This window comes from Anolis sagrei, chromosome X (assembly GCF_037176765.1).
Source record: "Anolis sagrei isolate rAnoSag1 chromosome X, rAnoSag1.mat, whole genome shotgun sequence".
NCBI classification, from domain to species: domain Eukaryota; kingdom Metazoa; phylum Chordata; class Lepidosauria; order Squamata; family Dactyloidae; genus Anolis; species Anolis sagrei.
In genome coordinates this window covers 108,974,382-108,988,380 of record NC_090034.1, presented here as the reverse complement: position 1 = coordinate 108,988,380, position 13,999 = coordinate 108,974,382, and the positions used below count along the sequence as shown (strand labels likewise).

At 52.7% G+C, this 13,999-nt stretch overlaps 1 protein-coding gene across 1 annotated transcript in view; it reads right to left on the bottom strand.

Annotated features, from left to right (window-relative positions):
* Positions 1-1,357: 1,357 nt before the first annotated feature.
* Positions 1,358-13,999, bottom strand: part of LOC137097991 (proline-rich protein 36-like) — a 12,663-nt gene continuing 21 nt past the window's right edge. Inside the window, exons 1-9 of the mRNA XM_067473567.1 lie at positions 13,812-13,999; positions 9,971-10,134; positions 8,188-8,285; positions 6,083-6,257; positions 5,748-5,859; positions 4,832-4,891; positions 4,167-4,221; positions 2,486-3,395; positions 1,358-1,811 (exon numbers count right to left, since the gene is read on the bottom strand). The exon at positions 13,812-13,999 is cut by the window's right edge and continues 21 nt beyond it. Of these exons, the coding sequence (XP_067329668.1) occupies positions 1,627-1,811; positions 2,486-3,395; positions 4,167-4,221; positions 4,832-4,891; positions 5,748-5,859; positions 6,083-6,257; positions 8,188-8,285; positions 9,971-10,134; positions 13,812-13,999 (1,947 nt within the window). The 3' untranslated portion in view covers positions 1,358-1,626. The remainder of the gene's footprint in view (positions 1,812-2,485; positions 3,396-4,166; positions 4,222-4,831; positions 4,892-5,747; positions 5,860-6,082; positions 6,258-8,187; positions 8,286-9,970; positions 10,135-13,811) is intronic.

Here is a 13,999-nt window from a genome sequence, read left to right as displayed (position 1 = left end):
CCAAGATGCCTTGGAGCCCTGGCCCTGGCTTCTTCCTTTGCTGCCCTTGACCCGTCCCCTTCCTGATTCCCTGACCTCCCAGTCTGCCCAGTCTCCTTTCCAGGAAGGGCACAGCTGCACCAGGCCTGGGCCCACTTCTGCCCATTTGGACTTCAATCCCACCTTCAAACCAATTTTAAAGTGTGCAAAAGTGGGCAGGAGAGGGGAAGGGAAGGGCACCCTGTGCCTGATGAGCTCCCAGATTTTTGGGATGAGTCAGGGGTCACAGTCCCCCCCCCACCCCCTAACTGGGGATGCACCACCACCCCATTCGCCAGGACCTCTTGTGGACAGGGACTCAGGCCGGATCCGCTTTGCCTTCTGGGCCCCCGGGCATTCCCGCTGGAGCTGAGGGCAGCAAGGAGCCCGCACTGGCCTTGTCTTATGTATAATACTCTGGCCCAGTGTATTTGTCCGAATGGATCTCCCTTTACGTCCCACCTCGGAGTTTAAGATCGGCCGGGGGGCCCCTGCTCTCGACCCCGCCAGTGTCACAAGTGAGGCTGGCGGGGACGAGGAGCAGGGCCTTCTCGGTGGCGGCTCCCTGCCTATGGAACTCGCTTCCCGGAGAAATCAGAACAGCGACCTCACTCCTCTCCTTCAGGAGAAAACTCAAAACATGGATGCGGGACCAAGCGTTTGGTCAAATGAGCAGGTAAAGAATTGACACTATCTAGGAAAGGTATAATGGAATGGGATCTGGAACCCGGAAAGACGAATGCTGAACACGCGAATTGTTTTATATGTTGTGCTTTGATTGTTAATTGCATTGTGGTTTTATCTATGATAACCGTTTTAATTGTTTTAATTATGATGGTCATTTTGTATAACTGTAATTGTATGGGCGCGGAATGGTGCCTTGTTGTGTAAGCTGCCCTGAGTCCCCCCTTGGGGGTGAGAAGGGCGGGGTATAAGTGCCGGAAATAAATAAATAAATAAATAAATAAATAAATGTATGGGTCCCGTGGAAAAAACACCCAGTCAAGCGCCCAGCCCTGGGGCCAAACCACACCAAGCAGGACTCTTCCTCTGAACCTTTTTTATTGGCATAAAACAGAACGCAACGTACACAGCTTCCCCGAGACATGAAAGCGACGCCAGAAAGTGCCTTGGGAAAGGGGGCCACATTCCTCACGGGCCGGGACCCCCCTCTAGTTCATCACTCAGGTAGGGCTGTGTGCTATTTCAAAGAGGCAACAATATCTCAGAGCAGCCAACCTCCGGCCTTCCAGCTGTTTTGGCCTCCGAATCCCAGAATCCCTGGCAAGGGGGGGTCCTGGGGGTCAGGGGCCAAAACCTCTGGAGGGCTGAAGGTGTCGCAAACGTGTCTTGGGGTAACACTTAAAGAAAACCAATCGCTTAAGCTGTTGCGAAAACAAACACCCAACTTGGTGTTCTGCAAAACATCAGGCCCGTCCTGTCCCCTTGCTCTCCCTCGGCCTCCCACCTGGACGTGAGCAGGTGAAGCGCCCACCTGGCAGCGGCCATTGCCTGCCTTGGACTTGGCCTTGACCTGCTACTGCTCCTGGCCAAGGCACCCACCTCTGGCCCTCCCCTTGGCCCCCACCTCAATCTCCTGCCCCACTCTCAAAAGCCCAGTTGGGGAGGGGGTGGGGGTCCCTCCAAGGAGGGGGAGCCACTGCCACCTTCGGGGAGGCCGTGGGGCGACTGCAGGTGCTGCTGGTGCTGCGGGTGCAAAGCCTCCTCCTGTGCTGCCGGGCCCTGAGGGGCTTGTGGGGCGGCCAGAAAGCGGGGGGCTGTTTCGTTGGGACCTGGAGGGGGGCAGAAGAGGGCAGTACTATTACTATTATTATTATGGTTATTTTTATGATGTTTAACTGTACCCCCCATTTTTTCTCCCCACAAGGAAGCTTTCCAAGAGATGCTGCCCATCTCCCCCCTTGCTGCCCCTTTGACAGCCGCCCAGATGGGTCTCCAGGTAAACCCCGTGTGGCCAGCCGGGCCCCGCCAGGTCAGCCAGAAGGAGCAGGTTTGGGGCCGCCTCTCCTTCTGCCTGCTCTGGAGTGAACCCGGGGGGCTTGCGGCCACCACGCCCCACCGCAGGCTGAGCCCGGGATCAACATCTTGGGGGAGACATCCTGGCGGGATTACGAGGTCTCCAGACTTCCCTTCCTGGCACTGAGCCCCGCAGGTCAGGCCCGGCACCTTAATCTGGAGGAAGGGGCTTAGAGGCCGCCTGCCACCTGTCCTGCCCCCAAGCAGACCCCCTGCCGGGCCCCACAAGGCCCCCAGGTGCTTTGCAAAGACATTCCATCGGGAAGCCCAGGACCGTGGTCGCCCTCCCCCCTTGTGGGTGGGCACTGACCGCTGAAGGCCCGCTCTTCTTCCTCCCCAGGGCATGGCACTCCGCCCCCTTCCTGCTTCTTTTCTGGGGAGATGCCCCACACAGAATGCCCCCCCCCCACGCTTCCTCTCCCCGGCCTACCTGTCGGGTCGGTGCTCCGTGGAGTCTCCTCGGGGGGGCTCCGGTGTGCCTCCCCTTCCCTTCCTCCTCCGTGGCTCAGCGGTGGCAGTGGCGGGCCCCCCTTCTGTCCCAGTCCTGGGGAGGGGGCTGGGTGGGCAAAGAGGCCCTGCAGGTGGGGGCCGGGGAGGGGGGGCAGCCGGGGAGGCAGCAGGGGGAATGGTGGGAGCCCCAGGGGGCCGAAGGGCAGGGCGGAGGATGGCAGGGGAAGGGCCACCGCCACCTCCAGCGGGGGCAGGCAGAGGGGCAGCACCCCCACTTTGCCCTCCGGGAGCCAGCCCGCCTCCACCGCCTGTGGCAGCATGCGGACCACCTTGGGCATGGGCAGCGGGCAGCTCTGGGGGGTGGCTGCACTGGGGCCAAAGGGGGGCTGGCCGGTGCTGGAGGGCCCCCCTGGGCTCAGGCCGACCGCCTGGACGCTGGAGACCAGGAAGGGGGTCGAAAGTGAGGGGGGTCCAGTTGGGGAGATGGAGAACAGGCAGAGGTTCTTGTCCTGCTGGGGAAACGCACCGAAAGGCAGGCAGAGCGGCCCCGGGCAGTGCCCTCGGAGGACTCCGATGGGCCCCAGAGGCCTTTTCAGAGTGCTGTGGCCCTGGGGGCCCCTCGCGACTGGAACGCCCTCAGGAGAGACGAAGCAGGAGGGGGGCTTCTGCAATGGGTGGGGCCGGGGAAAGGGGGCGGTGCCCAAAGGAGCCAGGGTGGGGCAGGGGGGGCTGGGGGCCGGGCCCTTCCGCAGGACCATCAGGGCTTCGGCCGCCTCTTCCTGGAGCTGCTGTTCCGAAAGGGGCGCAAAGAGGAGACCCCTGCCCGGCCAGACGGAGAGGCGAGGGGTGGCAGAGGAGGAGGAGGAGGGCTGAAAGAGAAGGGGGGGGCTCTGGTTAGCAGGCAGGGAGCAGAAGACACCCACAGACAGCCGGTTTCCCCCCTCCTCCATGGGGCACCGCAGCGGGAAGGTCCTTGCAAGGTGCCTTTGTCCCTTCGGAGGTAGGCTCCTTGACCCTCAGCCGGCCCTTGACCCTTGCCCCCCCCCCCCCCCACTTGGCTGCAGCAAGGCTGACCTCTGCTCCCTTGCCGTGGGAAGGAGGGGCAACGCTGGCTGCTTTCCAAGGAGGCCGAACAGGCACTCTTTGTTGGCGCAAGGGCCCGTGCCCAGCCACCCTCTCTGCTTTACTGGCCACACTGGGGCCACCCAACCCTGCCCGCTCTGCTCAGCCCAGGGCCTTATGGGCTACTTGTGGGTGGGGGGTCCTTTCCCTGCTGGTGAAGGGGGGGGGGGGAGAGCGGTGATGGTCCTGGAGCATCACAACTTCGCTCTGCTCCGTTGGCACAACATCCCAATGCGCCATGTCTTTGGAGCCACCCAAGGAAGCTTCTGGCAGGGGCAGCATTCAAGGGAGCAGCCCAGCCAGGAGTATTGGGGCTGGATACCCTCCCTTTCCATGCACACTCCCATGCACACGTATGCGTATACATGGGGACCAAGGTGGGTTCTGATTCAGGACGTATGAAAATGTGACTATTTCCTGTGCTCGTCAATGACCGAAATAAATGATTTGATTTGATTTGATTGACTCAGGACGTCTCTGTGCAGAACACTCAAAGCAGCGTGCAAAAGCTCAAATACCTGACTTTCCAGCAGTGGGGCTTTGGGGCGCCTGCTCAGCTCCGGGGGGCTGTTTGGGGGGTTCAGGGCCGTGTGGCTGTTGGAGAGATGAAGGGGGGTTGTTGGGGGGGGGGAAAGAGAAGAGAGTGCACATCAGGCCCAGTTATTGCAGAGTGGCTCCTCGGAGGTGCCTCCTCCCACAGGCCTCCTGTCCATTCAACCAGACCGACTGGGGAGGGGACACAGGAGTGCCGCTCTCCCGGCCCCCAGCCTGACATGTCCCCCCCACCCACAGACTGCAGTCGGTAGCCAAGGTTTCTTAGTATAGGCAGGAGATGCCACTGGGCAGGGGGCTTTTCCATAGGAGGCGTTGCTGTTGGTCCAGTTGGCAGGGTCCAGGGTTAGGCATGCAGTCCAATACGTGCTGTTGTCGTTGTTGTTGTCCCCCTCCGGCCCCCTGCCCCCCAACCCACTCCCTCTCTAATCCAGCCGTTCTCCCAGGGTGACCCCTCCTGACCCTTGGCCTTTCCAACGAGTCCTTCCAAATGAAGATTTTGGGGTCTCTGCAGAAGATGCTTTCCAAACGGATCACCTGAAGAACCTCACACATTTGTACAGCCACATATCCTGCATTCCACACATACTTTTCCTCCACTTTTAAGGTACTTATACATTAGCCTTCTATATATAGGGCAGATATAACTTACTCAGAGCAGGATGGCTGTTCCTTAATACTTGGCCCTTCCTTGGGGTTGGTGGCTGGGATCCTGCGGGGGACAGAACGCAAGTGGAACTCAAAGCGGTGCAAACGCATGCCTTTACTTGGGTGGAGCACCAGCCCCCGGGAGCCGTTGACCGGCTGGCCTGGGGACAGCAGGGACCCCCTCCCACCTCCTTCCCTGTGACGGCTGTCTGAACTGTGTGGGGGGGGGGGTGGGCTTTGACCGACTGCCTCTCCCCCTCCCTTTGGGGAGCCCCCTCCCTTCCCTCAAAGCAGCCCTGGCCCAGTGCTGGAGTGCAAGGATGGTGCTCTTGGAGTTAAGCTGGATGGCCCATGTGATCTCTTCACATTCTATGTAAGACTGTAGGATCTATATAGCAATATTAAATAACCACTCACAAGCCGTTTTGGCTTTGAAATGGATATATTGCTTGTATCTCTGCAGCAAAGGCAGAGATACTGACTTTTCCCCACCACCACTTCCTTTTATACACCTTTCCTGCCCACCTCCCCCTCTTCTCAGTCTCATTAGAACTTGTTGCTTCACAAGTTCCAATACAAGGCTTCCAGCGCCCTCGGCTGGCTTCAAAATGTCACAAAGAGAGAATTAATTCAACCAGGATGATTCAGTCAGGATGTCACAGAAGGAATTTGTCTTCATGCCGTCAGAAATTGACTCCTGACACTCTATGATTCCAGGACTTATGAACAGGTCCCTCCCATCCCATGGCCCTTCACACAGGTGTGATGCCCTTCTGCTCATTGAGCCTTTCCCTGTTGATAATGAGGGCCTCAACACCCCCCCCCCATGCACCCCCTGGGATGAGCTCCCACTCCCAAAGCTCCAGGCCTCCCCTTAGCTGGGCCTTCAAGGCTTCCTATGTGGGAGGGGTCCAATATACCTGGGCAGGTCAGCAGGTGAGAGCCAGCAGGTGCCAGGGCTCACGTGAGGCACCTGTCCTGGGGCCGCCCCATAGCCTTCCGGCAGGTACAAAGCTCCTCTGCTCTCACACCCTGAAGGAAAAGGAAGCCAGTTCAGCAAGACTTGCGGTCTCTTTAGCTCAGGCACAGGCCAACTTGGGCCCTCCCTCCAGGTGTTTTGTACTTCAACTACCGGCTGTTAGGAATTGTGGGAGATGAAATCCAAAACACCTGAAGGGAGGGCCAAGTTCACCCCCGTGCCTGCTTTATCTCGACAGGTCAGGATCCTGCTGGGTTCCTCCAGAGCCAGACCTACCTCCCAATCCGGGGCAGTGGAAGCAGTGTTCCGGAGGCAGGAGCGGGCAGAAGGGCCCCGGGGCCACGGGAAACGGGGGTGTGGCCCAGGACAGGTGGGGCGCCCGGTGTCCCCCGCAGGCCCAGGGCAGGTCCGTCGCTCGGGAGCACCGAGAGGGAGGCGGACAGGTGCTTTCCTAGGGAAGGATGGGCAAAGCAGGTTGGATGGCAGGAAACATCGCCACAGGTGAGGTGCCGCACACCTGTTACTCTGTCACAAAAAAGGAACTGAATGCTCTGGTTCAAAGACCCTCTTGTGGGAACCTGGCAGTAGGAAATATCCTATATTTTTACAATCTCTCTGTGTGTGACTGTGTCTCTGAAGATTGGTCAGGTACCTTTTATCTGACGCACCTTGTGGAAGTTCCCTGCAGAGTTGTAGGCATCTGAGAGAAAAGGAGGCCAGCAATGAAAGGGAGGTGTGCCAGGGGCGGACTGCTTCCCGCTCAGCGCAATTCCTCATCTCCAATTGAACTCCGTACAGAGAGCAAAGCGTCTCTCTCCTCCTTCCCTTTGTCACAAGGCATATAATGTGCAGATTTCACAAATGTGGATTTAATATGTGTGGGTATGAACGGAATAGTATGGAAGATGCATGAGAGCTAATCATTTTGGAAACACCATTCTAAAATATTAAGGCCTGCAATGACTATCTACCTGCATGCTGGACTGTAATTAAAACTTGCTAATGAGAACTGAAAAAGCAAACTGTGATAAGAACACTGACAGTGATAAGGGAAATGTTTACAGTGTGGAGAAGGAAGTCAACATAAGGCTAACACCAGTCATGAAGAGTCAACATCTGGCCAGGAAACTGAGTTGGAGTCAACATATTCCCAGGTGGAAGGCATCTATCATTAAGTTACATTTTTGGGGCAACATCAGCAGAATATTCCTACAAAAGACTCGTTCTAATAACTCTCAACTTGTGACAGACCAAAGGAGTCTGGCTCACCCACCATGCGCTGTGGAGATGGTGCATTTGGAGAGCGTCAGATCTGGGAAAGCAGGATTCTGCACAATTTCTTTCTCCAGGGAAGAGGAAGGAGTGAGTTTTGCAGCCATGATACGTTTGCAGGGAGTTGGGGTATGATGTAGGGATACAAAGATCTGGCCCTTGCATTGTTCTCAGGGAAAGACTTTTGGCATTTTAGAAGTTATGGAAGTGGGTTGTTGTAGGTTTTTCGGGCTATATGGCCATGGTCTAGTAGAGGCATTTTCTCCTGACGTTTTGCCTACATATATGGCAAGCATCCTCAGAGGTAGTGAGGTCTGTTGGAACTAGAAAAATTGGGTTTACATGTCTGTGGAATGACCAGGGCGGGACAGAGTTATGGAAGTTTTGGAACTGTGCGTTGGCCGGCTGCAGGGAAGCAGGGTCTGGCCAAACAGGTGTTCTTCTCCATGGAGGGAAAAAAGGATATGGTGGTATTTGGGTGTATGCATGAGGACGGATGCATGTACATGGATGGCCCATGAGGTCTCTACCAACTCTTTGATTCAATGATTCTACGTGTGTGAATCCTGAGTAGAAATGCAGCCATCTTTTGACTGTTAGCCAATGTAATCCACAAGCATGTGGACAATTTCAACAGAAAAGAGAAAACCATGAAAATGAACAAAATCTGGCTACCAGTATTAAAAAAAAAACCTCTAAAATTAAAACAGCACAACAACAGAGGGAAAACAATCAGAGACATCTAATCACCTCTCAACAAAAGATTGCCCCAGGCACTGCCAGGCCATCAAATGCTAATCAAGGTGGTCAGTTGAAACATTCATGCCTAGCTCCAACAGACAAGAGTCCTTTGTCCCACCCTGGTCTTTCCACAGATATATAAACCCATTTTCCTAGTTCCAACAGACCTCACTATCTCTGAGGATGCTTGCCATAGATGCAGGCGAAACGTCAGGAGAGAATGCTTCCAGACCACGGCCATATAGCCCGAAAAAACCTACAACAACCCAATGTAATAGGTGTTTGAAATGGCAATCAAAAGCACCAGTGCTTAAAAGTGTTTGAGAAGTGATCCACGGCCCCTCTCCCGTCCTCCCCTTTCATCTCACCTTACTTGCTTCTCTCTGCCTTTGTCTCCGAAGGAGTCCCGGGGCCCCTCGGGGCCCGTCCTCTGCCTCCTGCACCGGCTCTTCGTTCTCCTTCTTCCCTGGGCAACAAAAGGCAGGAGGTCTGCATGAGTCCCACCCTGAGCTGGGAATGCAGCCTGAGGGTGGACTAAGACCAACTCCAGAACCCAAAGAGAGGCGAGATATTGTCAAAGGCTTTCATGGCTGGAATCACTGGGTTGCTGCGAGTCTTTTGGGCTGTATGGCCATGTTCCAGCAGCATTCTCTCCTGATGTTTCACCTGCATTTGTGACCGGCATCTTCAGAGGTTGTGTTGGCAGTGAGGCAAATAGAGTGTGTGTGTGTGTGTGTGTGTGTGTGTTTGGAATAATGTCCAGGATGGGATAAAGAACCCTTATCTGCTTAAAGAAAGTGTGAATTTTGCAGTTAGCAAGATTGAATTAATATTTGATTGCAAAGTCAATCCGTGAGGGTATCTGCATAGAGGTAGCCTGCCCTTTGTTGTCTGGAGCGTGTGAACAAGTTCAACAGAAAGGAGGAAACTATGAAATTGAACAAAATCGGGTCACCAGTATTAAAAAATGCCAGAATCAAGACAGTAAATAATGAACACCTTTCACAAACAGGAGAACTCCAAGCAGTGAACAATCAAGGGCCAGCTAACACCTCCCAAACAGAGGATGCCTCCAGGCAACAGAGGCCAGGCTGGGTTGCTGTGAGTTTTCCGAGCTGTATGGCCATGTTCCAGAAGCATTCTCTCCTAATGTTTTAGTCACATCAAAGGCAGGCATCCTTAGAGGTTGTGATGACTGCCAAGGATGTGTACCATAGATGTGGACGAAATGTCAGGAGAGAATGTTTCTGGAACATAGCCATACAGCCCGGAAAACTCACAGCAACCCAGTGATTCTGGCGATGAAAGCCTTTGACACAACACAGAGGCCAGGCTACCTCTATGCAGATGCCTGGCTACCTCTGTGCAGATGCCCTCCCTGATTGACTTTGCAAAGTTTGCAAACCCTGGACATTCTTCTTCTTTTTCCCAGTTTTTGTCCCAGGAATTCACATGGTCCACTTGTTTGCTTCTTGTTCTCTACTTGTTCCTATCAGTCGCGTCTTTCGTTGTGAGTCTTGCTTCAGCCATGTCGTGTTTCAAATGGTCAAGCCAGCACGTTTTAGGTCTGCCACGTGGCTTGGCACCTGCAACTTCCATATTCAGCGTGGTTTTAGCCACGCAGCCCTCGCCACTTCGTTGCACATGTCCAAAGCGGCTCAGAAGGGATTCTTTCGTTTTCTTGGCGATCGGAGCAACCCTGGACATTATTCCACAGGTTTATGCATACACTCCACTTGCCTCACTTCCAACAGACCTCTGAAGATGCCATTAGCCACAGATGCAGGAGAAATGTCAGGAGAGAATGTTGCTGGAACATGGCTGTAAAGCCTGGAAAACTCACAGCAACCCAGACTTAGCAGTTCTTTTCACCTCACAACCTCTGAGGATGCTTGCCATAGATGCAGGCGAAACATCAGGAGAAATGCCTCTAGAACATGGCCCTATAGCCCAAAAAACCCCACAAGAACCTAGTGATTCCAGCCATGAAAGCCTTCGACAATACAGTTCTTTCGAATCTAAACTGTTTGGAGTATGTATTTATTGGATGGAGGGGCTTGAACCATAAGCCCATTAGGGAGGACTTAGCCAATTGAGATCCCGGCTTGCCCGGCTCCTTGATTTGGAGGCCCCACTCCTCCGGTTCCTCACCTCTGCCTCCCTTAGTGGTCCGGATCCCTTTGGGGGGCTTGGCCGGGTCCAGGGGGCTCCCTTCCTCCTGGAGCCGCAGCAGAGCCCCCACCGGCCCTTTGCGCAGCTCCATCTCCTGGTGCCTCCGCAGGGCCACCTGGGCGGCCATGACACGCCGCCGTTGCCTGCGGGACGAGGACAAGGACAAGGTCAACGGCCCGACAGAAGCAAAACACAAGCAAAACATCCTCATACGTTTTGGTTTATGATATTGGGAGGAACTCATTGTGGCGAGAAGTTGCCATAATACTTGGGAATGAAGGAGTAATCATTACACTATGTCACAACATGGGACACATTTCCTATCCCTGGTTTGCAAGTGTTGTTTCCTGTTTCATTGGGCGGGACTTACTTTGAAAGTAGTCATCCTACTCCAGAAACGTGGCTGTTTTTGTGGCTGCCACAAAGGATGTTGGATTGGTCGAGGCTAGGTGACGAGACATTCATTGAAAAACGATCCCAAAATGTGCAATAGCAGGGTGCCCCTCCCACAAAGGCAAAGTTTTGGAAGTTAATCAACTTTTCCCATGTTTTTTAAAATGATAGAACCAATTAGGAAATAATGACATTGATAACCCAGAAACGAAAATTGTATTGTGTACTATGCCAGAGTTTCTCAACCTGGGGATCGGGACCCCTGGGGGGGGGGTGTCACAAGGGGGTTTCAGAGGGGTTGCCAAAGACCTTCAGAAAACACGTCTTTCTGATAGTGTTAGGAACCCCTTTGTCATAAAAGGCTGAAGATGTCTCCGACTGTCATCCTCTTCCTTTTTTGGAAACAGACGGCAAATCCTCTCACCAAAAGCCTTCCTCCTGTTGTGACTGGCTCGTTCACCAACCCAACCAGTATTCAGTGTTGGCCATGTAATTAGTGTGCCAAGTTTGGTGCAGATCCATTGCAGGCTGGGTTCAGAATGCTCTTTGATTGTAGGTTAACTTTTTTTTTTTTGTCGTGTCAGGAACAACTTGAGAAACTGCAAGTTGCTTCTAGTGTGAGAATCATAGAATCCTAGAGTTGGAAGAGACCTCCTGGGCCATCATCCCGTCCAACCCCATTCTGCCAAGAAGCAGGAATATTGCATTCAAAGCACCCCTGACAGATGGCCATCCAGCCTCTGTTCAAAAGCTTCCAAAGAAGGAGCCTCCACCACACTCCAAAAGGGGCAGAGAGTTCCACTGCTGAACGGCTCTCACAGTCAGGAAGTTCTTCCTCATGTTCAGGTGGAATCTCCTCTCTTGTAGTTTGAAGCCATGGCTCCCTTGCGTCCTAGTCTCCAGGGAAGCAGAAAACAAGCTTGCTCCCTCCTCCTCCCTGTGGCTTCCTCTCACATATTTATACATGGCCCTCATCATCTCTCCTCTCAGCCTTCTCTTCTTCAGGCTGAACATGCCCAGCTCCTTAAGCCGCTCCTCATAGGGCTTGTTCTCCAGACCCTGGATCATTTGAGTCGCCCTCCTATGGACACATTCCAGCTTCTCAATATCTCTCTTCAGTTGCGGCGCCCAGAATTGGACACAGTGTGATTCCAGGTGTGGTCTAACCAAACCGGAATAGAGCATGGGGAGCATGACTTCCCTAGATCTAGACACTAGGCTCCTATTGATGCAGGCCAAAATCCCATTGGCTTTTTTGCCGCCACATCACATTCCTGGCTCATGTTTAACTTGTTGTCCACGAGGACGCCAAGATCTTTTTCACACGTACTGCTCTCGAGCCAGGCCTCATCGTCCCCCATTGAGAATTGGCCGTCTGCAAGGACATTGCCCAGGGGACGCCTGGAGGTTTTGATGCTTTTTACCATCCATGTGGGAGGCTTCCCTCATGTTATATTACATTGTATTAAATGTAATATTACTAATAATATTACAGTATAATGTTATAGTGCAATCTATATAAATAAAAATGTAATGTTTGTTTGTGGGATTAACACAACGCAAAAAACACTGGACGAATTGACACCAAATTTGGACACAAGACACCTAACAACCCAATGTATGTCTTTCACTCAAAAAAATGGATTTTGTCGGAGTTGTAGTTGCTGGGATTTATAGTTCACCTACAATCAAAGAGCATTCTGAACCCCACCAACGACGGAATTGAACCAAACTTGGCACACAGTTCTCCCATGATCAACAGAAAATACTGAGTTTTGGTGGGCAGTGTCCTGTTATGAAACATAATCTGGGAGTTGTAGTTGTTGGGTTTTATGATTCACCTACAATCAAGGAGTATTCTGAACTCCACCAATGATGGAATTGAATCAAACTTGGCACACAGAATGCCCACAACCAACAGAAAACACTGGAAGGGTTTGGTGGGCATTGACCTTCAGTTTGGGAGTTGTAGTTGACCAACAGAGAGCACTATGGACGTAAACAACGATGGATCTGGACCAAACTTGGCACGAATACTCAGTATGCTAAATGTGAACACTGGTGGAGTGTGGGGAATATAGGCCTTGACATTTGGGAGTTGTAGTTGCTGGGATTTATAGTTCACCTACAATCAAAAAGCATTTTGAACCCCACCAAAGATAGAATTGGGCCAAACCTCCCACACAGAACCCCCATGACCAACAGAAAATACGGTGTTTTCTGACGGTCTTTGGTGACCCCTCTGGCACCTCCTGGCGACCCCTCCAGGGGTCCCGATCCCCAGGTTGAGAAACAGTGTTCTAAATAGTTCTAAAGTACTTACAAAACTAAAGCTCTGGTGGTGAAAAGTAGGGGGCGCTGGTGCTTTGCTTCTACAGTGTTGCTAAAGTTCTGGTGGTGAAAATTTCAGAACTCTAACAAAATTGTATTGTCGAAGGCTTTCATGGCCAGAATCACTGGGTTGTTGTAGGTTTTTTCGGGCTGTATGGCCATGGTCTAGAGGCATTCTCTCCTGATGTTTCGCCTGCATCTATGGCAAGCATCCTCAAAGGTAGTGAGGAACTAGGGAAAAGGGTTTATATATCTGTGGAATGACCAGGGTGAGACAAAGGACTCTTGTCTGCTGGAGCTAGGTGTGAATGTTTCAACTGACCACCTTCATTAGCATACAATGGGCTGACTGTGCCTGGAGCAAACTTTTGTTGAGAGGTAATTAGATGTCCTTGTTTGTTTCCTCTCTGTTGTTCTGCTGTTGCAATTTTAGAGTTTTTTAATACTGTAGCCAGATTTTGTTCATTTTCATTGTTTCCTCCTTTCTGTAGAAATTGTCCACATGCTAGGTTCTTGTGGGTTTTTTCGGGCTATAGAGCCATGTTCTAGAGGCATTTCTCCTGACGTTTCGCCTGCATCTATGGCAAGCATCCTCAGAGGTGTGAGGTATCCACATGGATACCTCACACCTCTGAGGATGCTTGCCATAGATGCAGGCGAAACGTCAGGAGAAATGCCTCTAGAACATGGCTCTATAGCCCGAAAAAACCCACAAGAACCTAGTGATTCCAGCCATGAAAGCCTTCGACAATACATTGTCCACATGCTAATTGTGGATTTCAATGGCTTCTCTGTGTAGTCTGACAAAATTTTCAAAATTTCATTATAAATGGCCGTTCCTAATTGGTTCTGTCATAAAAATCATGAAACAATAATGAAATTTTTGAAAGTTTTGTTAGAGTTCTGAAATTTTCACCACCAGCAACACTGTAGAAGGAAAGCACCAGCGCCCCCTAGTTGTCACCACCAGAGTTTTAGTTTTGTAAGTGCTTTAGAACCATTTAGAAGCACGGATTGCACATGCCTACTCCCTTCCTTCCTTCATTTGTATGGGGAGAGTGCCACCTGCTGGCCCCCTCCCAAAAGGTGAACCTACAGGACGAGGAGGCACTTCTGGCAGCGGCAGCCCTGGAAGCTGCACCGGTTCTTGTGGCCCTTCAGTGGTGCCCAAAGGCCGTGGTTGCGGCAGCGGGCGCAGGCCGGGGAGCGGAAGGTGCCGTGCAGCCGGGGGACGGGGCCCATGTCCCTGGCGGGGACCCCCGTATCACTCGCCACCTCGGGGCC